We start from the raw sequence: 26,702 nt of genomic DNA on the forward strand, positions 1-26,702 counted from the left end.
TAGTAAGGGTTTGATGGTGCAGTTCTTGAGGAAGTCTTCTTCCAGGTGGCTTATAAAAAGGTTGGCATACTGTGGGGCCATTTTAGTGCCCATAGCTGTTCCCATAATCTGGAGGAAGTGTTGATTATTAAAAGTGAAATTGTTGTGTGTGAGGATGAAGTGTATTAGCTCAGTAATATCTTTGGGTCTGCATTCTGGGTTGTAATCTTGTTCCTGTAGATATGTAAGGCAGGCTTGGATGCCATCCTGATGTGGGATGTTGGTGTATAGGCTGGTAACGTCCATGGTGGCTAGGAGTGTGTTGCTGGGAAGGTGGTCTATGTTTTTAAGTTTCTGTAGCAAGTCTGTAGTGTCTTGGACAAAACTTGCTTTGTGGGTGACAAGCGGTTTTAGGATGGATTCAACAAAACCTGATATTTCCTCAGTTAGGTTCCCATGGTTGGATATGATAGGTCTGCCAGGGTTCCCTTGTTTGTGGATTTTAGGGAGCATGTAAAAAGTCCCCGGGTTAGGTAGCGGGGGGATCAAGGTCTGTAGTTTTTCTTGGTGGAAATGATTTGATGGTATTGTTGAGTTTTTTGGTGAAAAGGGGAGTAGGATCTTCTTGTAGTTCTTTGTAGTAGGTGGTGTCAGAGAGCTGTCTGTTGGCTTCTTTTATGTAATCCTCAGGGTTTAGGATGACTATGGCTCCGCCTTTATCTGCTGGTTTTATTACTATCTGGTGGTTAGATCTTAGAGATTCTATGGCCTTTTTCTCTGGTAGAGAGAGGTTGTTGTGGTGGCACGTGTTGCTGATTATTTCATTGTTCATTCTTTCCCTGAAGTAGTCAATGTAGCGGTCAAGGTTAGGGTTTCGTCCACTGCGAGGTGTCCAATCTGTTGTTTTTTTGGGCTTTTTGGCATTGATCCTTTCTTGAATGTTGTCAGAGGATGAGTTTTGTTGGGAGTGGGTTCAGTTTGGTCGTGGAAATATTCTTTGAGGCGCAGGCGTCGGAAGAATTCTTCTAGTTCTCCACATTGAAGTATTTTATTAGGGTATTTTTCTGGACAGAAATTTAGGCCTTTACAAAGGACAGATTTTTCAGTTTTGGTAAGCGTGTGTGTGGAGAGATTGATAATATTTGTGGGTTGGTTGCTGCTTGCAGTTTCATCAAGTCTGAGGTTGGAAGGTCGTATTGGTGTTGTTCCTCTGATGGTTGTTTTGTGGCTGGGGAGCTTGTTCTTGGAGTAATTTGTTCCATTTCTTCTTTTTATGTAGGATGAATGCTGTAGAAAGTTTTTCGTAGTCTCTTTGTATTCACTGCATATTGTCAGGGAACATGCATGGATTTCTATCTTTTAAGTTGTTGTAGTGTATGACGATTTCCTTCCTGAGCTGGTCTCTTTTGGAGTAGAGTAGGTGAAGCAGATGATTTCTAATTTTCTCTGAAGTTCTTCTGCATAGCTGTGAAGCATATTTGGAGTTGTGTGTAGTAGTCAGGGGATTGTAGATGTTTAGTCCTCGGGGAATGAAGTTGTGTGTCTTGCAAAGGCTTAGAAAATATATGTTGCTGTTGAATCTGGCTTCTTTCTTCTTCATGTTGTACAGTTTCCATTTCAGACAGCTGAATTCGATATCTTCCATGTTGCAGGGGTTTAGGTTGTAGCCCTGTTGGTCTAAGGATATAGGCAGACAAGGTTCCTTGGGTGAATTTGATATATTTTATTAGACCAACCCAAATGGTTGGAGAATAGTTATTAAGCAAGCTTTCAGGTTCAAAAACCCTTCGTCAGGCTAAGGAAGCTTCAGCAGTTGGTGTGTGCTCTTCCTGGATGGAATGAAAAGTAAACAAGCCAGGGACTGGGCTGGGGAGTCAGTTGCCAGGCAGATTGTAATGTATCAAAAATCCATTGTCTATGTTTAGTCCCTGAGCTCTAGTATCCCAGAGACGAGCCTATGAGCTCCATTTCATCAACCATTTGGGTTGGTCTAATAAAAGATATCAAATTCATCCAAGGAACCTTGTCTGCCTATATCCTTAGACCAACTTGGCTACAACCTAAACCCCTGTCTTATAAAATGCATTTGTTTGATGATATAACTTAACTGTAAAGGGTCAATTTCTTTGAATTTGTAAACTTTGATTGCTTTAATCTATATATATTTAAGTGGGAGCAGAAGCCTAATTTATAGCGAAAGTTGAAAAAACATTTCTTCTTTTGTTTTAACGTGCTTCTCAGTGGATATTTACTTTTGAACCCTGTAGCATGCTCATAGTCATCATTTCTCAGCTGTCTTCAGTGAACAGATGGATTAAGAATTTGGTGTGTCCTACTCAGTTGAAAAAGTAACCTAACAGGCTGCTATGGTATTTTCTTCCAGTATTAATCCATCATTATCACCTGAAGAGAATTACTTTGAAGTCTGAAGAAGGTCCATATTTCAATTTAAATGGGGTAGAATGGGCATAGCTTGACATTTTCTGTTCCTTCTAAGGCTGAAAAAAACTGACAACAGTTTAAATTTCTGAAGGATGAAAAGCATAATCCTAAACTGTTCTATGTGAAGGCCCTTAAATGGCATACTTCTATGCCAGATACAGATCGTTGCAATTATACAGAAATACGTGCATACCCTGCGGTGTTGTGTTACAGTTGTCCAAGGTGGACAATTTTTTACCTATTTTATTTTATTTTTACTGCAGGCAATATTGGCATGACCAGAGAAAACAAGAATGGTGTTGATAAATAAAAAGAGATTCCTGTTCTATTTGGTCAGAAAGCGCAGATGTTATGAACATTCTTCTCTACAAAGATACTTTTGGAGAGGTAACTGATAAGTTCTTCAGATTTACTGCTGAAAAAGTTCTACTGAATAGGACTATGTTCTTACCAAAACTATGTACAGATGGAAGGACTGAGAAGTGATTTGGGATCTATTGTTTGGGGAGGTATCCTATCTTACCAGAAGATTTTCATTCCTTCCTTCCCTTACCCGCTATGTACACGTAAATACAAATGCATGCCATGCGTAATACAGTTGCTGTAGGTTGAGAATGTCAGGTTCAATCAGGACTCAAGAACCCACACATGTTTTGAATAAAAATGTTACCTTGATAGGAATAATGAGCTGTTTTAAGGAAAATTTTCATCTGTTCCATTTGAATAGGGAAAAGTATCTTTTATGGGTATGGCTTTAATTCAGCATCTTCATCTCAAAACCTTGCCCATAAGTCACCCATGAAAGGATGTTGATTTTTTTTTAACCGCCGTAACTAATGTAAATAATGCAGTTAAAAAATACCCACATATAACTGTAAAGGGTCCTTCATGAGCATCTGGAGGCCTCTAGAAGGCTGGCTTACAGTGTTTATGCCATAGCCCTGAGCAGTGGGTGGTGCAGAGCCACTCAGCCATAGAAGAAGCATTGGATATTTGTACACAGGAGGCACATCTATATGAGATGTTTACTGTACAATTGACTAATTAACTGTACAGTAAACATCTTGGCATCTACACATGCGCCCCTATTAGACTGTAGTAGATTAAAGAACTCTGCAGCAGCACACATGTAGACGCTGATGGGGCTGGCTTAGGCACAAAAGTGCTTCAGTGCGGGGGCTACTTCTACTTGCCAGATAGCCCCATGGTGAGCCCCCTCATGCCCCAGGCAGCCCCTCCTCAGGATGTTGAGCCAGGGGGAGCAGCCCTGGGCTGGAAAGGTGACCTCCAGGACCCCGTGCCAGTGGGGGGGTGCTCCAACTCAGCTCCACATGCTACGCCTGAATAAACTGCAGAGCTTATTACTCTGGAGTTAATTGCTCCTGGGCTCACATTCAAATGGTGTACCCAGGAGTAATAAAGTCTGGATTAATAAACTCTGCAGTTTATTCACATGCCATAATTGCACATGTAGATGTGCCCACGGTGAGCTTATTTTCTCCTGGGGTCTCTAAATGCATATGGGCAAAGGGTACCTTGAGATTACTTTCTTCTGAGTACAAGACTGGATCTTTGAATTAGCAAGAAGGCAGAAAGGAGAAAACCATAGCTCTTTCCTTCTCCACACCACTTTCTGAGTAAGAGGACAGGAACTGCAGTTGTGGGTGACCCTTGTAAAGCTAAGACTGGAACCATTGCTTTCATAGCACCCCTTCTCTCCCATCCTCCCCCCCCCCACCTCCTCTGTAGCCTTGGAAGAGCCATCAGTTTGGACTATAACATAGGGTCACAGGGTTTAGCTTTTGAAGATTCCTCTATGCCATTATGCCTTGCAATAGAAAACTAAATTCATGCACAGAGGCTTTGTATAGTTAATTATTAAGGGCCACCTAAAACATACATGATTTTGACACATTAATTTGAATTAAATTTCTTTTGTTTATTTTATGGAAAATTATGCTTCCCCCCCATCGTTATAATGTTTCTTTTAGTGACATGCTTGCATGAGTTTGTTGTTTTATGAGGAGTTATTGGATTCCAGTTAATCAGAAGTTAATGAGCTGTATAATCAAATCACAGGCTATAAATAAAGGGATTTTTAAGATATGAAAGCATCTGTAATTCTATAAAATATCCACTTTGTGGACACATCTTGCCTATTCAACATAATCTCATTTATTTGCTTTGCTTAAAATATTTGCCTGAAAACAAAATTCTGACACACTATCTCACTCTCTTGAGGGTAATGAGAGACCAGATTTGTTTTTAATATCTTGTATTAATTTCATGTAAACCCAATGATCTTTCAAAGACAGTTCCTAGGTGGGAGCCATGAAAATACACTCAAGAGTTCACCTTTATAAACTGAATGGCTGCATGTTATCTGGAAATAAGCAGAGGTATCACCTTCAAAACCTGAGGTTTTTATAGAACTGTATTAAAAGTCTGAAATGCATTCTGTTTCCTTCTTTGTATTGTAAAAGATGATTAATCTATTATTATTCTGTTCTGCCTTGCTGTGCATAGACATTTGAGCATCATTAGTTCAGAGAACTATATTTGTGTGACAGGGCACCTGCAGTACCTGCCACTTTAAGGTTTCTAGTTGGCAGTGGAGCAGCTGGCAGGTGGGTGCTAGCCTCATTAAGGCTAGCACATGACCCTAGGAGGACCCTGGGATTGGCTGAGGGGGTGGAACAGCCTCCATTTTAACCCAGGTCCTTACAGAGGGAAGGAACAGTCTGAGCTGAGCAGGGAAGGAGGCAACATCAGGTTGAGCTGCTCCTGGAACAACTTGGAGGTAAGGACAGGAGCTATGGGGATGGTTTGGAGGCTCCTGGTCCTGGGCATGACCTGAAACTGCATCCTGCTGGGAAGGGTGGCCTGGTGGGACACCCTGTTGTGGGGGACTCCCCAGGAAATGCCAGGCCAGTTACCTCTCTGGTGAAAGGCGAGGAGGGTCACCTGAAAACCCCAGCCCCTGCCTATGGGTGGGTTATTGAGAAGGGAAGAGACCTAGGCCAGGCAAGCCCAGAGGGGGACACTTGAGTCCAGTGTAGTAGGGCCAGGTATGGCATCAGCCACCTGAACCCAGTGGGTGAGAGACTCCAGTTCAGGGGGCCAGGCACCATGTAAGCCACCTGAGCCTCACAGGGTGCAAGATCCCAAGTGGCCCCAGTGAGGAGGGCAACACTGAAGCGGCCCAGAGGGGCTGAGTGAGGGAAGTGGCCTGGAGTGAGGCTGTGTGGCCCTAGGAAGGGGAAGAAGTCCCAGTGAGGGGCCGAGTGTATCGAGAAGCCCAGTTCAGGTCAGTAAAGATGAGTGGCCCTAGCAAGGGACAGAATTACTGAATTGGGAATATGGAAAAACTGGATGTGAGAATGAACATCAGCAAGGCGTGGGACTTGTGTAAGGGGAGGTTAGAGTGTATAACAAGAGCCTTGGCATCAGGAGGGTGAGTAATGGACAGCCTCCCACCTTAGAAACAGCAATCATATTATTTTTCATCAAGGCATGGCAGGTGAGTGAAGCAGAGGTTTAGCCCTGAACAGACAGGTGGCCAGCACTGAGACCCGACCCTAAAAGGCTATCCTGTTACTATTTGTTATGATAGGTCATAGACACACAGTAGGTGGCCTGTGAAAATACATGAGGAAGTAAGAGAGTTGAATGGCCCTCTAAAGTTGTGTCTCAGGGTTCTGAGACACATTGCAAACTCAGCTTATATCTACTGACTTCCATAGTACCCCACTATTACATACCCAATGAAAATCTGACAAGTGAATATTTCAGGCTATTTAATTTTTTTTTTAAATATGTAAGGCCACATAGTACTCACTCATGTGTTCAGAAATCGTCATGGAGTTTCTGAAGGTATGAGCTCCTGGGAGGAGATCTGACTTCTTCATGTAGCTGTCTGAGTCTTGTAAATTCCTAGCTCAGTCCTCTCTGTCCTATCATTGCGTTTCAATACTGACAAGTTCTGCGTTTCAATACTGACAAGTGCAGGGTGCTGCACTTGGGCAGTAGTAACTGGCAGCACACTTATAAGATGGGAAACTCCCTTCTTGAGAGCACGGAGGCAGAAAGGGATCTTGGAGTCATCATTGATTCCAAGTTGAACGTGGGCCGACAATGCGAGGTCACGGTCGGCAGGGCTAACCGGACCTGATCATGCATCCACAGGTGCATCTCAGGTAGGGCCAAGGAGGTGATCCTCCCCCTCTACGTGACACTGGTCAGGCCGCAGCTGGAGTACTGTGTCCAGAGGGATGTGGACAACATTGAAAGGGTGCAGAGGAGGGCCACCCGCATGATCCGGGGACAGCAGGGCAGACCATACAATGAGAGGCTATGGGACCTGAACCTGTTCAGCCTTCACAAGAGAAGGCTGAGGGGGGACCTGGTGACCATTTATAAACTCACTAGGGGGGACCAGAAGGGTTTGGGGGAGACCTTGTTTCCCCTAGCACCCCCCAGGATAACAAGGAATAACGGCCACAAGTTGTTGGAGAGTAGGTTTAGATTAGACATCCATTGGAACTACTTCACAGTTAGGGTGGCTAGGATCTGGAACCAACTTCCAAGGGAAGTGGTGCTGGCTCCTACCCTGGGGGTCTTTAAGAAGCGGCTTGATGCCTACCTGGCTGGGGTCATTTGAGCCTAGTTTTCTTCCTGCCCAGGCAGGGGGTTGGACCTGAAGATCTACAAGGTCCCTTCCGACTCTACTTCTATGTTTCTATGATCATGTGCACTGCCTTTTCTTAGGATAGAGGGTCCAGATAACACATGGTCTGACAAGCAATAACTTGTAGATACTTTGCTGAATGAAAATCTGCAGAGTTCCAAAGACTGCGTCCCACCTAGGACAATTACTTCCTGTCCCTGCTGAAAAAAAAAGATGCTTCAGAGCTCTGATTATGTGCTAGTAGAAGTGTGACCTCTTTAAGAGGGGGAGTACCTAAAAAGCAACCACTCCTGCTCTTCTTGAAACCTTGGTGTTGTAGCAGAAAGCCCCCTTTTCCTCTTGCTCTCCCCTCTTTAAATATGTTTTTTCTCTTCTACCTTTTCTTCCTTCCTCTTTCCTTCACTTTAAGATAAGGAATTGTGTTTTAAAATTTGTATGTGTGCATTTTGTATCTCCCCGTGTACGTTGGTATTTTTATCTATTTGTGTGCCATGGCATTTGTAGCTTATATTTTATACTCCTCACCTTTCAACTTTCAACTATAAATGTGTTTAGTAGCAATGTTAACAAGGGCAGGAGTCAAACTGCTGCTTCCCAGTATCAGGCTGGCCCCTGAAAGAGTAAGTAAATCAGTAATTAAATGTGTAACACTGTAGCAGCAGGCAGCAATTAACACCTAAGGAAACTGCAGATCAACCAAGGGAAGAACTGAATAGAAGACAATGTAACAACCGGGAAATCTCTAAACGTCACTGATCAAGGGCTAGAAGCCCTGGCCTGAGTTAATCAACGCCGGGGACCAACTTTTGGGCTGAATATCTCCAAATCGACCGCTCCCAGAGCCCTATTCAAAATTCACCAATGGACTCCCAAACCTGCACGTACATGTGGATGACCCCTGGGGCTGACAGATGCCATCCAGTAGCCACCAAGGGGGAAGTCCCACGAGGGTCAATGACCCCTGGATTGGGCAAACCTGAAAACTGGGGAGTCACCAAACTCTGCCAAGGACAGATAAAAAGCAGTGAAAAGTGACCCTCAGTGGCGCCCTCTTGATCTCCAACTTGACCAGCACCCGACCTGTCCAGCCAGAAGGACCAGCCGGCGACCCACTTCTGGAAGATAACACCACGCTGAAAGAAGCCTCGACGGCAGACTCCAGCACTTGTAGGATAGGTATACCTGACTCTTGTAGCTTGCTACTGTGTGTGTGCATGTGTGTGTGTGTGGGGGGGACCAGCCCTAAGGTTTATGATTTAACTTCATTACAGTGCTTCAATCCGCCTAATAAACCAGAATTTTAAGGATCCCGAGTTGGACGTTTGTAGTCAACAGTGCCAGACCTTCTTGCATTTCTTGATTCTGTCCATCAGGCAGAACTGAGGAGAAACAATGGGCTTCTGAACAATGTTAAGTCTAAAAAAAGCAGGGAAATGAAACCTTGAGGGGGACTCTCCTTAATTGTAGTTCAGAGTATTCTTGTGGTGGGCTGCTATTCATAATGAATAACAGTCTCCACTTCCTTTGTTAGACTACATGCATCATGTTCTGTATTGGATTTCAAGGCTTGGATCTGCCATAAAGATCTCAGAAACAGCCTATACATGACAAAACCTGAATCATCTGAATGGCTGAAAATACAAGTGTTTTGTAATGTCTGCTACAGAGCCAGGTGCTACTGCTATAAGAACAGCATTTAGTAGCTCTCCTGAGGAAAAGGTTGTACTGTACTGTGGTGGTTTTCACTACTTGGCTTTCCTCCTGTGGTATTGAAGAATATTTAAGCAGTCCTTGTTGCAACTGGCAAATCAGTTGCCTTGAAATTATATGTATAACAAGAGAACAAAGGAATGACTAAAAATAATCTCTAATCTAAAGCATCTGACATGTTTTCTGTACAGTAGTTTGGTATTACCCAGATACTGGCTTAAAGAACTGCCTGCACAAAGAAAAAGCATTCATCAGCCTGAACTAGTTTAATTATAGATATTTTGTTTTTTCTAGCAAGATCAGAACTTTCATTTTAATTATTCTAGATTTCACACCACTTTGAGATTCCTTCCATAAAACAAATAACTTCTGACCCTGAAATTGCTTAATTTCTCTACAATGAGGTTTCTAGGTCTTTTAATATTTGATCTGATATGCTTCATTAGAAAGCTGTAGGCAGTATAAATATTAGAAGAAAATGAACATGGTTCATACATTCTTACCCGAGAGATAATCCTGATTGTATATATGAGTATAATGAGATGTGTTCCATAATCATTTTAGTGAGCTAATTAAAACAGTGATCTGTGAGTTTATTAAAACTAACCTGATAACTGAGCATGTATGTTAGAGGTCAGAGGGTTGGGATTCTTCAAGAGTGGGCAGAAGACCAAGGATGCATTTTAAAATTTGTCCTTTTGCTTAAAATTTCTATGTGCTCTGGATTTGAGATGTAGTGGAAACTCTTTATAATGTTCTATCAAAACAGTCTTGACACAGTTTCAGGGATGTCAACAGGGAAGATCTAAGGAGTTCCAGGGTTCTCATAGATAACTGTTCTGAGTGTTGAGTTAGTTTTTTTCTCACCAGTCTTTGACAGGGGCTTTGGGTAATCCTAGAGATTAGGACACTAAATTCCCAAGTGATTGTGTCCTGCATGTGACCCATCTCTGGCTCATGCACTCTAAAGCAGTGGTTTTCAACCTTTTTGGGCCTGAGGCTCCCCTCACTCCTGACCTGCAGCCCCCTGGCTCTGCAGATGCCGCTCACTCCTGACCTGAAGCCCCACCCTCCACCCCCCTGACACATCACCTATGTCTCCCCTCTGACTTACTGTGGGGAGCTGTGGGACCTGCTGTCCCCTGCTGCCTGGCTGCCATGTGCATGTGAATGAGCACACATGTATGTGGTGCCCCCTGACATATTGGCTCCTCCCAGCCCCAAACAGTCCCTTGCAAAAGGAAACTTGTGGTTTCCAGCATTTTTCTCCTTTAAAGAAGACATTCCACCTTTTTCCATGAACCATGGCAGAAGTGGCAGGCTCAGCCCAGGCATGGGCTGCCCCAGCTGACCTTGGTCATGCCAGATCTACAGCCCCTTGAAACCTGCTCGTGGCACCCAGGGGCCTGCAGCCCCCCAGTTAAAAACTGCTGTTCCAAAAGGTGTCATATCTATCCTTAGACAGAGAGAACAGGACTTTTGATAAGGGATAATATGGATTCCACCGCCCCTCCCTTTCCCTCCTCCTGGCCCCTGCCCCATAAACCTTCAAGGGCCTATTTGCCAAAATATTAATCTTTACCAAACAACTCATTGCAAAACAATTTTTTGTGGTAAACTTTTAAATGAGATTTCTCTGGTACATGTTCAGAGTGCACAGGTCATCAAAAATAATTTTTCTATTTGTCACCAAGTATAACCTATGATTTTGAAGGTATTTGTGTGTAATATTCATGCTTCCACTGCTAAAGAATTTAGAAGTCAACATAGGGGGAAAAAATGGAAACCTGCCATCTAAAAGGCTTAGGTTCCACTAAGCTTCACCCATTCAGAAAAAGACACTTCAAACTTTGAAACTATTGGCAAGAAAGTCACTCCTGTAATATACAGATACAATAGATTTTTTTACTTATTCGCTTAATAACCAATTATCTCAATTTATATGTAAGTATAGAGTAAGCTGTGCAGTAAAGGACCTAATAGGGCTAATAGTAATCATATAAAATTTCCTTATGTTGTATACATTAGAAAATTTAGATAGGTGTGTGTACCTCAGACTCAAATCAATATTAATAGTTCAAATCCAGATGAATATTTTCAAGCCTCATGCTGTCATGTTATCTTGCTGTCAGGATTCATGTTTTCTAGGGCAACAATTAAAATAAATGTTTTATTTAAATACTAAACACACACACTCATTTTAATATTGCATTTGTATTTATATTTTTTAATGTCACTAAATAATGGTAGCCACTGGTTTCAATTCTTGGAGACTTGTTTCTCAGATCATTTCTTCCACAAAGTATAATCATTTGAAGCAATTATATTTCTAAGGCTGACAATATGGCCCCAACTCTAGCTCCATATGTGAATGGCACTGCTGTCCATAGCTATGTCTGCTATGTTTCTGGACAAACAATATATAGAAGGCTAAATTTACCTCCAGGTTTAATTGTATTTGTTAATTATTTGTTGCTGTTCTAGAAATAATTAAACCTGTGGTAGTCCTAGCTTTAAAAACAACTGGAAAAAAGGCTATTTGCCCATTCAAGATACTTCTGAGGTATGTAATTTAATAGTCTAGATTCCTTCAAGAGACAAATGGGGAAAGCTTTGCCCTCTTTATTTTAACCATTTAGCATTTTCTATGATATTTTCAAATCAAAAGCGGTGCCCATAAAGCATTTAAACTTTACTGTCTATTTGCGTTTGCTCAGAATAGTTGTCTGATGTTAAGTAAAGATGTAACTTAATACAGTGTAATCGTAGTACTGCAGCTAATTTCCTCTGCCCAGTAATAACTGGACAGGTGGTTAACCACCATTTTACGAGCAGTTAAACCAGTTAGCACATCACCACTACTTCTACATTAGCACTAACATGGGAATTCATTACATGCTTCAGTAATACAGGAGCTTGACGCAGTGTACCCCAGCAGGGTTCACATGAGGTTGATTCTTGCCCTGACTTACACCCTGTGCAGCTGTGGTACAGTGAGCAGTGTTGCAAAGAGGAAAACTTGGGGCAGAAGGTTCATCTTTAGAATGTGTATCTCTAGGACCTTTTTTAAAAAGTAGATTGACTGCTGATATAATAGTAAGGGACTGAAGTCTTCCATTTACCTGATCTATAGGCCAGATGCAGCATTGGCAGTTGAAGTGGCTGCTTTTCTGCATTGCTATACTAGTGTTTCACATCCCTGCCTGGGGCAGGTAGCTCAGTCTACAAGACTCCCAGCTTCTAACTGTGATTATGGGGTGTGTAATATAGATGTTTGTTCACTAGATAGTGGACTGAGATGACAAAACTCATTTTATGTAAGATAGCATACAACCATTAGATTGCATAGTTTTGTGACTGAAACCAACAACCTAGACATGATTCCCTGTGCCACCCAATTCATTCAAATAAAATCAATGTCTTTTATTTTCTTCCACCTTGCTGTATAGGGAAAACTCAGTGTAGTTTAGCATGGTCTCTATCTATTTGAGGTGATGAGAAATGGCTCTAGTCAGATCTATAATTACACATGTAATTAATCTTGATCCATGCATTCAAGTTTCAAATAAAGAATAATTATGCATTTCTGCTGGAAGCATCAGGAAATACAAGGAACATTTTTTTTCTATATTTTCAAATCAAAAGTGGTGCCTATAAAATGTTTGCATTTTGAAGTTATATCAATCTATCATTTTTTGATATATTGCCTATCTGTACGAGGGATAATTCTGACAGAAACAATATAATCTTTCTTTAGAGACCCCAGTGAACTACATAATAATATAAGACAATGTATCCTTGAAAGGTTTTTATTTTACTTTCTTCAATGAAAATTTTTGGAATTTTATATAATTCAACTTTTGCTTAGTTTTTATTAGGGATAAATCTCCAAATATCCAGAGGTTCCTTGCTTTCTACCACCAAACTATGATAGCACTGGACTATAGACCTGCTCCCTCCACTGAGGTCAATAAAAGTTTTGCCAATGATGTCAATGGAAGGTATACTGAAAGCTGAGTCAAGTCTGAGTAGCTGTAACACTGTTACATAGACACTTACAACGTCCCACACCAATTCACTCTTTTGGGAAATGGGTATTGCTCCATGGTCAAAACTTGGTGGGGAGGTGAGGGGAGGAACCTAAATCACTCCTTTTGTGAAGAAAAAAAACAATAGTTTGCAACATAAACATATATGCAATAATGTTTGATTTCTTCCTGCTTAAGCATACTTTTTGGATTTCATTTAACCTGGGTCTAACTGCTGACTGTTTATGTAGGTTACTGATTGTTTACATTAGGTCAGTACATAGGACTGGCTATTTATACCAAGCCAGAAACAAATTCCAGAGGACATTTTGTGCCTACAGTTTGCCTGGATCACTTTTTTCTATGTACAGAATTAAACAGAAACAAACATGTAGAAATAAACAGGAATGAACCCTTCTGTGTGTAGGACATTCCTCCTTGTACAAGAAATGACCAGGGACACAACTTTTTAATAGCAATTTCAAAAATGCACAGCACAGCTAACTGTACTAGCAGCTTAAGATAACTCATGGATGGCAAATGATCACAAACAAATGAAGAGAAAGGGACTGATCTGGAACAATAAGTATCTGATTTTCTAAGGCGCAGGGCGCTCATGGCTCCCTATGAGTGCCATGGGCTTGCAACACATCCAAGAATCAGGACTAGCATATTTCAAGCTCAGCACCCAGACACGGAGGTGCCTTTGCTCCGTAAATCTTCAGAAACATATTTTATTTTAGTAACTTGCTCCAGATGATGGAGTGGCACAGTGGGGAATAGTCCACAGATTTCTTGGTGCTCAGTTCATGACTTGCAAGAGTATACCATGCTGCCTTGCCCACATATTCATTTTATTCTTAGTAAAACCTTTTCTCTGCAATATATGCCTTTTTCACTAGCCTGCTATGTTCTGAGCTGGGAACACTCTGCTCCCTTTGCAAGGTTTGGTGATTTTTACAGACACCTACAGCAGTGTAAGGAATGCAGCTTCCCACAGTATTTTAACTTTTTATGATAACAAACTGCAGTAGAAACACAAACCCCTCATTAATTGCATACTAGTTCTGAGAAGTAAAAATCCATTCATTCCACCTGTAAAATGGAACTGCAAGCTTGAAGTCTTCAGGTGCACACTACTAGGATGCAAGAGCTCCAACAGCTTCATACACACTTCTTTTTTCATTCAAAAAACCTTTCTGTTCACCCTATTTAAAAAAGGCTCCAATCCTCCAGCTGCCCATCCAGTGTACTACAAGGGTACACACTAATATAAGTGCAGACTATAATTGAACACCTCCCACCAAGTGAGAAGTCTCTGCATATATTGCAGATTTAAAGAGAAGGGGGTGGCTGGTAAAAAGATACAAAGGCTGAAGCAAATGCTAATAAGATGCTCACCAACTACTACAGGTTTCCTACTCTTGCCTTACTCTTGCAATAAGGCAACAGTTACATGACTGTCAAGTTATTACTTTAATGAAGATGCCAGTTTCCTTGTGTTCCTTGCCCCTGTTCATCATTTGGAAACACTTGCATCGGTGCAGGATATGATCTGAATCATTATCTTGATATTTTTGTTTAGATTTTGAGAATACCCTGTTTAATGTGGTTCAGGAATCAGCTTCTTCAAGACAATAGGGAGAAATTTGCTTTGTTTTGGTGGTTCCATGTTTGCCTTCTAACCAAAAGATGACTTACCAAATTACCTAATGAAGTGAGTCCTTTAACTCTTTGCTGGTACTCAAGACTGAACAAGTTGATACCCAAGACTTAATGAACTGTTAATCCACAGCATGTATCCCTTGGGCTAGGGACAGAAGTTACACACAAACTGGTTTAAGTGATCAGAAACTGGTCCAAACCTGTAACAGAACAGAAGTTCAGTGCACCTAAACCAGTTTCAAAATGGTGAAACTGGTCTGAGATAAACCTGGTTGAATGTAGTATCAGACTTAACTGACTGAGGTCAAACCGGTTTATGGAACTTCCAGATTCCTTCATGGTTTAAGTTAAACCATAGTCCCTTGGCGTGCTCTGCATCCCTGGGCTGGGCTCTGCTGTCTGCTCCAGTGGAGCAAGGCTGGCCCCATGCCTCTGCTCTCTAGGCAGAGTAGGGGTGGGGATGTGGCCAGATGCCGGCCCCCCTAAGGCAAAGGGGGCAGGGAAGAGGTTTATTTCCCCACTTCCTCCCCTGTCCCACCAGCATGGACCCCAGCTGGGGTCTGCCAGGCAGAGGCGCAGCAGCCCCTGTCAGGCATTTCATGCTGCTTGAGTGGCAGGGGGTATGGCCAGCTCCAGCAGTGGCATGAAGTGAACAGAAATAGAGGGGAGGTTGAATTCCCCCCCTCCATCCACTGCCCCACCATGTGGACCTGAGTCAGGGTCTGCCTGGGTAGAACAGCCCATGTCAGGGTCCATACCGCTTTGCTGCTGCAGTGGCAGGGGTGGGGGCAGGGTCATGGCCAGGCACTGGCCCAGCATGGCCCCTCCTTTCTACCCCCAGGACCGCACGGGGGGAATGCCTGGCCAGGCCAGAGCAGCCCGTGTCAGGCACTCTCCACCGCCTCACCATTGGAACAGCTGGGGGTGTGGCCAGCATTGGCAGTAGCCTCAAGTGACTGTGGAAGAGAGGGGGTTTAAGAGGGGATGGAGCAGGGAATAAACTCCTTCCCTGCCCCCTTCACTTAAGGGGGCCATGCCAGGCCGGCACCTGGGCATGCATCTGTCCCTACCACTGTAGCAGCAAGGGTAGGGGGAGCCCTGACACAGGCTGCTTCACCCCGGCCAGGCAGACCCCGGCTTGGGTCCGTGCCACCTGGGCAGGGGTGGAGGAGGGAATTAAACCTCCCTCTGTCTCCATTCACTTCACATTGCTGCTGGGGCTGGCCACGCCCCTTGCTACTTGACTGGTGTGGGTGAGGGTGGGAAATGCCTGGTAGGGGCTGCTTCCCCCTCCCCTCTCCAGGTACACCCTGGCTGGGGTCCTTGCAGGCCAGGGTGAGGATTTAAACCCCTCCTCAATCATACTCAGTCTGCCGGGGCCTGGGTACACCTCTCCCCTCAACACAGCTTCTCTGCAGCCCTCCCTCTAGCCCCACCCTGGCTTCTAGCCTGAGCCAATGCAAGCATGTGTCTGCATTTCTGGAATGAAAAGTGAATGTCTATTCACTTGCAAATCAGTTCAATCTACGCAGGTTAGACTAACCTGCAAAGATTGAATCAACTCAGGCCCTGTCTTTTTGAATGTCTGTACTTAGTCCTAGGGCAGACATCAGCAACCTACCTGTCACAGGCCAGATCTGACCCATAAAGCCATTCTATCTAGCCCACAAAGCTGAGGCTTCTTCAGTATTTCAGTGGGGGTTGGGTGGCAGAGCCCATGTGGCAGCCAAATAATGGAGAGAGGTGGTGGTAGTTGGGAATAGGCAGTGAGAAGAAGCAGTGGTGGTGGTGGCAGTGGCTGGTTTGAAATGGTTGGTCCCCCTCAGACCAAACTAGGTAATTTCAGCCCAGTGCTCTTGAAGCATTGATTATTTTTCCCATCCTAGTGCACCAAAGCAGAGTTGGATTTAACACAGTTCTATTGGTTTAATGTTTCTGGGTGAAACTCACTGGTATGCTCCACAATTAAAAAAATGAGGGTCCTGCTGTACCAGTCCTATGAGTCCAGAGATTTTCATACCTGTTTTAAGCCATTCTTCTTGTGACTGAACTAGTGGCTTGAAAGGACTCTGTGTTTCCTGGCTTTGAAATCTTCCAATGAGAAGATGAAAGAACATTATTCATGGAATAGCCAGCATAGAGCACATTCCTGACAATTATACAAGAAGGAAATGGTTCCCAGGACTAAATCACTTGTAGAAAGAGTATCTCTCATTATTTTGGCAGCATTTAGCAAACTTTATTATATGTTCATAAATTTAAAAAAAAGCCTTTTCTTCTTTACATTTCCCTCTCTGAACATTAGCAATGGCCACATTCCCAGTGAAGGTAACAGCACAACATTGACTGGTTTAAAACAGATACAGAATAAGGACATTAATGTACAAAACGGCATTGTGGGTTTCCAGTGGTAATCAGTAGCTAGTGAGCATTCAGAGTAGGAAAATCTATAAAAATACTCATTGATCCTCTTTAGAAGCTTTTAATCTTGGATACGCTCCACCGGAATTAATTTCTCATATGTCTATATCAGGGGTTGTCAACTGGGGGTACGTGTAGGGGTACTTGAGAAGGACCTAGGGGGTATGCACAGGTGGGCGGGGATGGAACACCATCACACACCATCCCACACTGCTGTGCAAGCACCTCCTGCCTGGCTGGACACAGGGGGGTGGAGGAAGCTTGCATATGGTGGCTAATGCCAGGCACGGAGTGCAGGGGGAGGGTGCCATGCTGGGCCTGCTCTGAACATGTGGGCCTGCTCTTGGAATATGGGGTCCAACAGCTTGCGGATTGGCTTCTTGCCACTCATCTAGCCCATGGGGCCAAAAGGTAATTCAGTGAGCTACTAAGAATTTCTAATATGATCATGTACAATCCATTGGTTATCTCATAATGCACATGAACATACTTTTCAAGGTCCTGGGAACTACCAAATACAGAAACCACTCTGAATTGGATCATATTCTACCTATTGGGCATTTAAGCGGACTTAGGCACCTATGTGAGATTCTATTCCTCCCTCCTCAAGTCCTGAAAATCTGTGAATGCATCTACTTCAGTAACAAAATAACATCTTACCCTTAAGATTCAGTCACAAAAAAGGCAGCAAGTAGAAGGATGACCCATCTATCTTTCATTTTAAAAGTTTTCCAGGAATTTGAGCAAAGTAGAATAGAATTTCACTGTGGCATCTGGGGCCACTTTGGGCCTTGTTACCTCTTTTACTTTGAGCTGCTCAAATATTGATTCACCTTAGTGTTAGGTCAATTTTTGGAGCATGCCCCCCACCTGCACAGCTGTGAGTTGCCACTACAGGGCTGGTGAACCAGGACAGGCTTCTTTCCCTGCTTTAGGTTGGGGTGTGTGAAAGATGGGTGGCAGGGAGGATGGGAACATGAAGCTGGGAGGAAGAGAATTAATGGGACGGAGGATAATGAAATGGGAGGTAAAAAGGAAATGGCAGTGGGGCAGGGTGGTGAAATGAAGGAAGTCACCACTGAAAGATAAAATAAAAAGAAGTTTAAAAAAAAGAATTTAAAACAAAATAAAGAGGAAGTAAATTTTAAAAGGTCTCATGTTTTAATAAGTTGGGATTTGGTTGTGGGAGGTGCTGGTCATGCTTCATGGAGTGGCCGGGATGTGGGAATAGTGAGGGAAAGCAATTTTTGAGAGAGCTACTGCTCCTGCTCTAGGAAAGAAGCCACAGGTCATAGGGATCCTATCTGGCCACTTACCTTGTTCCATCCCCATTCCTGGACCCATCCATGCCCTGCGACCTGGCTAGCTGGCATGTGCTCTGTAGGTTGTTTGCACAGGGTTGAACTACTGGGGGAGGGAAGGTCACACTATCAGTGGCAGGAGAGGGAACTGGCTTGGTGCCAGAACTGTCCCTTGGGCAGTAGGGGACACTGCATCCTGGGATGCTGGAAGACTGAAAGTTGGATGGCTCATCTGTGGTGAGTGGTCACACAGTAGTGGAACAGAAGCTGAGTAACACAGATCAGAGATAAATTTGCCCTGGAGCGGCATAACTTTAGGCCACCTAAAGTACACTTAAAACTAGTTTCAGGTGCTGTGTGAACAATTCAGAGGTTAAATGTTCCAGAAGTCACTTAAAATTAATATGTAACAAGATCCTTAGGAATCTAATAGCTGGAATGGAGTCAGAGGCAGATGGGCAAATCTAGATCGTTCTCTGTTACTGCTTGCTGTGTTTATGTGATGAACAACACCAGAGTACCTAACATAGATATAATATAAAATTGTATTCTAGTACTTGGATATCTAAGTACAACCCTAGTGACTTATTCCAGAGGTGTAGCAGGGCAGGTCTGTGCCCAAGGCAGCCGCTGACACACAGGGCAGTGTTGGATCTTTTCTATAAGGACCATGTCATGGGGCATCTTGCCTAATGGTTACAGCACCAGAGGAGGGCCAGAGACAGGGGCAAAGTCCAAAACACAGGCTGAATCAGAGGTTAGGAATCAGATATTGAGTTACTGGGTCCAGGTGGAAATCCACAGATAGAGTCTAGTAACAGAGCCAAACAGGGTGAGGAAATTAGTAAGCATAGGATCAGAGATGTTTACCAAAACAGACCTTCAGAGGAACTGTTGGCTGGCCTGCAGCTTGCTGCCATAGGTGTACTGAGATGAGGAGACTGATCTCATCAGCCAATTATGAGGCCCAGACAATGGCCAGATGGAATTACTAGCTGGGGTAGGGTTTCTAGTCACAGCTCCCCTGGCAGGTGTGACCAACTGGGTGGGCAGTAAGCCTGGAGTAGCCCCCAGGTTGTTAAGGGCATTAAGCAGTTAAGGTCCCTGACACTGCTTTTTCAACTGTGGTGGTGTGGTCATCCACCCCTCAAGTGGCAGCTGCTTTTGCATGCCCCCTCTGGGGCTGTTGTCCTGCTCAACCCCCCTCAGTTGCATCATTGACCTTATCTTTTAATGTAACTCCTGCCCTAAAGGTTGAATTTCACTTAATAGCACTGATTTGCTATTATGAAAAAGATCTGCTCTTACTGTAGGATAGGTAGAATTCATTGTTTCCAGGAGTATACCTGATTGTGCCTGCAAACTGGATGGATGCTTGTGTACCAACCTAGACCCAACCATAGGTGTTCACTGCAGTAGAGGCTGAGAAAAGGGCCCTTTAAGGTTAGGGCCTGACATTACACATAAACTGGTTTAAGTGATCAGAAACTGGTTTAAATCTGTAACAGAGCAGATGTTCAATGCACATAAACCAGTTTGAAAGTGACTGAAACCGGTTTGAGATAAATCTGGTTGAATGTAGTATCAGATTTGACTGATTTGGCTCAAACTGGTTTATGCAAAGTCTGTCCCAGACCCCTTGCTAGTTTAAGATAAACCAGAGACCCCCCAGAATCCTGGCATGCTCTCTGGAGTGGGTGGAGCTCTCTGCTCCACAGCAGAGCTGGCCCCTCCTCTCTGCTCCTTGGCTGCAGCTCAGCAGAAATTTGCAGGCACAGCAGCATATGCCTGGCTTCTCCCTGCTGAGCAGGGATTATTCCCCCATCCCCTCTGCCTTACACAGACACCTCAGCATTAGCTAGCAGACCACAGGCTGGCTATACTCCATGCTGTTGGAGATGACCAAGGCAGGCAGGCTTTTTGGAGCTAATCAACAAGTAGCTTAATGTCCTTCCTTGAAAAAGCTGTTTAAGAAGAGCTGTTCGCTCCCCCTTACCACTCCCTGCTAAGCAGGAATTTCCCCCCTCCCCTCTGCCCTGCAGAAAGGTGTCTGTGTATTAGCCAGTAGACCACATGCTGGCTATGGTCTGTGCTGAATCAACAGGTAGAATCAACAGATAGCTGGTAATGTCCCTCTGTTGTTTTCTTAATGGAGTGATAAAAACTGAGTTAGGGGGTGATAAACACTGTTCCCTGTTGGGCTAATCAGAGCATCCTGCTAGGGCCTGGCCAAGCCCCGCCTCAACTCAGTGCTGAGCAAGGGAAGAGAGGGCTGCTCTAGCACCCCCCAGCTTCTAGCCTGAGCCACTGCAGGCCTGCATGTGCCACATGCATGTGCCTGCATGTCTGGGATTTCTGTGCAGTTACAAAGTGATTTAACTTAGCCAGGTTAGACTAATCTGTAAAGATTGAATCAATTCAGGCTCAGGCTTTTTGAATGTCTGTCCCTAGCCTAAATGTTGGCACCAAATATATATGTCAATGAATACTGACTTTCCTTGAAACTCAGAAAGTAAAAAGTTGTTGTCTGGCTTTAAATATGTGGACTATGGAACACACTGGTTAAGATCTTTAAAAACAGGGGCCTAAATCTGGATTCTTCAATCCATATTTACATGCCTGAACGTGGGATTTTTGAAAGTGCCAAGGTAATGTAGCAGCCCAAGTACCATTGAAGTCAGTGTGACTTGCACATATAGAAATGCTTGAAAATCCCACCTCACAAAATCTAAATATAGAAGAGGAGCCTAACTTTAGGCTTTTATTTTTGAAAATTTTGACCTGTATCTTTTAATCAATGTATTTTTTTTTTTATTGCCATGCGTTTGTTTAATTTTTGTTGTGAGGCAGTTTAGTCAAGTCAATGGGTTCTTTTTGATTGCAGACAACTGCCATGATGCAATGCAGAGCTGGGGCCTTTGGATCAAAGTTTGCTCTGTTAGATCTGTGTAAATGTGGAGTAAATGTGGAGTAACTTAGGCTATGTGTGAGTTAACTGAAAGCAGACTTTGCCCCTTAGCAAACATGCTACTCTTTCAGAGGCTCCAAAACAGCAACTTTTGTACCATTCATCAGCCAGACTGTTGAGCTGGTTGGCTTGTATTATACACCACCGATTAACTACTGTTAAATTAACAGTTAAGTGTAATCAGATAGAAACATGCCTTTGTGGCTAAGCGGGTAAAACTTTTCTATGCCTTTTTACAATTCCATGTAACACATGTCAGCATGAGGCAGAGAGTGAGTAATTTTACATTTTACATTCCTAGAATTAAATTATGTTTGTGGGCTCCAGAAATGCTTCTGGTGCTACCATACTCATAAACACCTACCTTGTAGGGAAAAGCTACAACTCCTGCCCCAGAGCACCTGGGGTTAACAACAGACTCCAGCATATTACATAAAGATGTGCATGCATGAGTTTTATGAATCCAGAGCAATTGCAGGCTGGTTGCTGAGAATCAGGCATCTGCATTTCTCTGCTGAATTACACCCAGTATGGCTTCATTAGTGAATTTAAATGCATGAGTTTTTTTATAACAGGACATTAAAGAAGGGTAGAGATTTGGCATTTAAAAGGAGAAGTGACTTTTCAGCTTCTCAGACAACAAAGCACTGGCTAGAAGTTCAGTTTGTTTTTTCAAAAATATGTATATGTTTAGATTTCCAGATTTTTAAAAGTATTTATTTTTTATTTGATTTATTTACTTATCAACTTATATTTAGGTACTAAGCAAGAATATATTATCCATTTTTAGGCAATCTTTGGCAGTGTTTTTAAGATATATCATTAAATATGCTATGCTAGAAACAATTGTGAACTTTTGCTTCTGTGTTTGTCCAGTGCCTAGCATAATGAGGCTGAAACATTGAGGTGTTATCAGAATGCCAGTTTTAATAGCAAGTAGTAAATAGCCATAAAAAGGATGCTAATTTCCTTTACCATAGCCTCTTCTGTGCCTTAGTGATAAATAGACTTTGCAGTACAGCCAGAAATTAATAAATTTACAGATAGAAAATATTTTGTAACATACCTAAAATTATACATCTCCCTTTGTGCCCACAGTAATATCTCATGCAGTGTATCTTATTTAGGTGATGCAATAGGCCAGGTATGTTAGATCCTTTCAATGCAAATTGTACCTACAGATAATTAATTATTTAAATTGTCACAAAAGTTATCGGTGTCAGTTTTTAAGCACAAAAATAGGAGGTCAGTTAAATCCTTTCTTAAAGGAGCCTTTTTGTCTAAAGTATGTAACAAAACATGCCACTGAATTTCTTTTAGTTTTGGTGTAGTGTTTGAAAGGCTAAAACTACAAAATTACACTAACAATTTCTACAATATACTCCCACCTGCTAAAGTAATAGCCTGAAATTTCTCAATTAAACTCCAGCAGCTTTAGCTATCAATTTGGAAAGAAACAGGCAACTCATATTAAGTATTTGTGTTGTCTTCTATTACAGATTTGAGAAACATACAAAACAAATGGATTGGTTTTCAGAAACTTAATAGTAGGTCTCTTCCTAAAGTTATTATCTCCCACTGTGACCATGAGAGAGGGCAATTTATGTGGCTACACTTAATATTTCCTTCAAAGGTGTAAACCTGTAGAAGCTGGATTAGTATGTTGACTCCATCAATTAACGTTAATCTAATATCCTGCCTATTTAAATTAGTGTAAACATTGGTGTATAGGGTTAGGGAAAGAGAGTTGAACTGAAAAAAGATTTATTTAAGGATTAGCAGAGTAGCTAAACTAGAGTTAAATCCAGGAAGTAAACATCACAGCAATGCAGTTTGTGGGAAACAACTGACTGTAGCAGAGATTAGCAGTTCAAAACAATCATGTGGTATCACATTAAGAGGTGAAATAAAGAAAGGGGAAAAAGAACGTATTACTGGGCATATTCTTGCCCCCATCAAATTGCATGTTAAAACTTCTAGCTGGATTCTACAGACTCAAAATTAGACTCTCTATTTGTCAATGCTAATGATTGTCTAGGCTGATAGTTATTGAAATAAAGTAACCATGACAGTTAAACCATAACCAAAAAGATGCACCTGAAGAAGAATCCATAAGGCACAAGAACATCTACAAGGGAATGATCTTATTATCAGAGTTGCTACAGATTTTGTTAATTTGATACAAAATGAAAGAGAATCCAAAGCATATGACAGTGGGACATGTGAAAAAATCTATCTACTTTACTCTCTATTCGATAGTGTACCATCGGACAAGTTTGCCTCTAGTGTAAATGGGTGGAAGTCCAGCCAGAATTGAACCAACAGGTACAAAGTGTACTGAGCAATGTATTTTAATGGGTTGAAAACATACAGGTAGGCTTCCTCTCAGCAGGGCCCATCAAAGAAATACTGTCCCATTGTCTTAGCATCTCCCTCTCTCCCCATGGGCCAAAAGCACTCCTTTCCGATTCTCCCCAACACTAGATGGGAAGGGAGAGGCAGCCTAGGCTACATCTTTGTGCAGATCTTCTATAATCTTCTTAGTTTTTCAGAACACACAGGGATAGAGGTTTTGCAGAGTATTATGAGGTTCACCTCAGAGGATTCCTATGTGTCCAACAAATATTTTATTTGTTTTTTACTATATTTGAGCATTAAAAATGATTAAATAAAATTAGTAAATTCATTTCTTGGCCATGTCCACACAAGTGTGGACCTTTGTTTCCCTGGGGACAAGTAGCAGCGAGACACCTTGAGCCGCTGCTACTTGTCCCCAGGGTACGCCTATTCCACCTATTCTCTGGCACCTGGCAAGTTGCCCTGGGTGTGTTAGGGAAGGCTGGGGCCAGCACTAGGTTGGTCCCAGGAGCCTTAACTGGGGTGGCAGTAGTGGCAATCCTGCCACTCAGTCTGGCCGGCAGCCAAAATGTGGCTTCGGCTAGCCAGGCTCCTCTTTGGGGCGATGCATGCTGTCCCCATGTGCAGCACCACACTTTTTATTGCACAGGTATTTTTTAACCCAGGAACTCCTGGAGTCAAAACCCCCACCTTGTGCTGCTACCTTGCAGCACAGAGAACAGCTGAATATGCAGTATTTGATGCTGCAGATTTGTCTAAGGCACCACATACTGCATGGCCATGCTTGTCTGGACGCAGTCCTTGTGTCTTTTTTCTTTTTCTTGCTTTTTCTTCATTACAATGTTTTCCTTTCCTGCCTGTGGTACCTTTTTTCCTTCAGCCCTTCCTATCTGTTTTATCTCTCTTCCATCTCCTATTTTCCTTTTGTCCTTTTCACTTTCTGTGGGTGTTCTTTTCTTCCTTCATATTCTTTAATTCTGTCTTTTTTTTTCTATTTACTTATTCCAGATTTCTTCCACAGTGCACCCTTTTCCCCATTTCTCTCAAACTCACTTATTCAAACACACATACATATGGTCTTTATTTTATTTCTGTGACACTTCCTATAATGTCTATACAGGAGTAGGAAACTGTTCCCTTCCACCCAGACCAACTATACAATAGAGCAGTGGTGGGCAATTATTTCAGCTGGAGGGCTGCTTATTGAGTTTTGGTGAGCAGTCAAGGGCCACAAGGGTAACCCCCACCTTGACAGGTGTCCTGCCCCCTGGTCCCCATAGTGGGACTAGAAGTCCCACCCCTAACCCCTGACCTTTGCCACCAGAAGTTCCTCCCCTTGCCCCCCCCCCACCAGAAGCACTCCTTTTGTAAGGCAGGGGTTACCATCTTGGAACCAGGAAAAAAAAAACAATTCATACACTAAAAGGCAAACACCTACTAGAACATATTCTAATCTTATTACAAAAAATGTTTTTGTCATGATTTGTGTTTGTGCACTGCATATAGAAGTGATTGCATAATAACTCAAAAATAAACTCTTACTCTTGTATATTGTGTGTGGGGTGTGGTTGGGGGTGGGAGACTGTATGGTGGAGTGTGGGGGATTGTGAGGGGGTGTGGCAGTGTGTGTTGGGGGGCAATAGGGTATGCTGGGGTGTGTATGCATATGTGGGGGGTTATGGGGTGAGGTGCGGGTGTGTCTCATTTGTGGGGTGTGAGAGAAGGTGAGGGGGTATGGAGACCCTCCACACACTCCCCCCCAAGGCACACAGCCTGTGCTGCTGGTGGCAGCAGTTGCAGTAGCAGCAGTAGGAGGCAGGCACTCAGGATGTTTGTGCCCATGCAGGTGCTGTTGCCTGGCAGTGCCTGGCTCCAGCCTGTGCTACATGTGGTGGCAAGGAGCACAGCCAGGATGGTCCACCTGTAGCACGTGGGGCTCCACATGGCACACATGCACCGGCACTCTTGCACCACTGGGGGAAACCACACATGCCCACATGATGGAGCTGGATGCCTTCACCATTCCCTGCCATGCAAGTCCTGGGACTCTCTTGGAAGTGGAAGCGAGCCCTGCCCCCTGATCCTTGGTGGGGCTGCTGCTGTCACTGCTGCAGGAGGGTTCTGCCCACCAGGGTAGGAGCAAGATGCGTGGGCTGGGCAGGGTACAGTTAGTTGGTGGGCACATGTAGGTTGGATAAAATTGCCTGGTGGGCTGAATTCAGCCTGCAGGCTGTATTTTGCCCACCCTTGAAATAGAGGAATCTGTTTACCCCCCATGGAAAGCCACCTTTGAGATAGACTGTGACAACTGATTGTAGTACCTGGCAAAACTAGGTAGGTAATATAGAAAGAGAAATATTATTTTATCTAATTGAAGTAGGCAGAATATCATTAACTGTATTTGGACAAGTTGCCACAGCTCATACACTTGTTCTTTCAAGAAATACTGTGGAACATGTATTAACTGCAGAGAACTGGGACCTATGACTTGAATCATACCCAAGAGATGACATTTCTAGCAACAGAATATGACCAACTCCGTACTTTGGCATTAGCAGAGCAGATATTTCAAACCTATTGCATCTCATTCTAGAGACACGCACATGTAAAAGACAGCTTTGGCTCATTAGGCAAAGAAGTATCAAGCCCTTTTCCTCGCAGATTTAACCTTGGCAAACTGAAATGAAATGGTGCAAATCCATCTCTATGCTTGAAAGCTCATCTCAGGTTTTCTGGAAGACTCAGTAGGTGTGTCTACATGTTCATTAATGTGCTTTTGCTACTGATCATTAAGTTTAGTACTTCAAGTGTGAGGCACTACATAAAGGCCTGTTAGGCTGCCCTAATGCACAGTAGCAAAAGCAAACACCTTTTAGTGACACTTAATGTGCAGTAGACTAATCTCACTGTTCATTAGCATATTAGCACTGTTTGTGCTGTGATGATTTAATGAGTAGTAGAATAGGCTACTGTGCATTAAAGCACACATGTAGACACACCCATTGGGCTCTATCCTGTTCCCCAGGACAATTCAGGATTCCGTTTGAAGTCTTTGAAAATTAGAGCCACGAATTCATGAAAAGTCCTCAGGTTACTGTCTAGATGTGGGACAGTTCTGCCCAGGTTGCAGTGGATGGCACAAA

At 43.1% G+C, this 26,702-nt stretch overlaps 1 protein-coding gene across 5 annotated transcripts in view; it reads left to right on the top strand.

The window, feature by feature from the left end:
• LOC132245644 (uncharacterized) overlaps positions 1 to 26,702 on the top strand; it is a 241,338-nt gene that overhangs the window by 192,903 nt on the left and 21,733 nt on the right. For 2 of the 5 annotated variants that reach the window (XM_059718344.1, XM_059718346.1), the window contains one exon: positions 2,685 to 8,416. The exons of 2 other annotated variants lie outside the window; for them this stretch is intronic. In XM_059718344.1, coding sequence (XP_059574327.1) covers positions 2,685 to 2,724 — 40 coding nt within the window. In that variant the 3' untranslated portion in view covers positions 2,725 to 8,416. Of the gene's footprint in view, positions 1 to 2,684; positions 8,417 to 26,702 lie in introns of those variants that run through there. One more of the 5 variants, XM_059718349.1, reaches the window with a different exon arrangement.

Source organism: Alligator mississippiensis, chromosome 1 (genome assembly GCF_030867095.1).
Source record: "Alligator mississippiensis isolate rAllMis1 chromosome 1, rAllMis1, whole genome shotgun sequence".
NCBI classification, from domain to species: domain Eukaryota; kingdom Metazoa; phylum Chordata; order Crocodylia; family Alligatoridae; genus Alligator; species Alligator mississippiensis.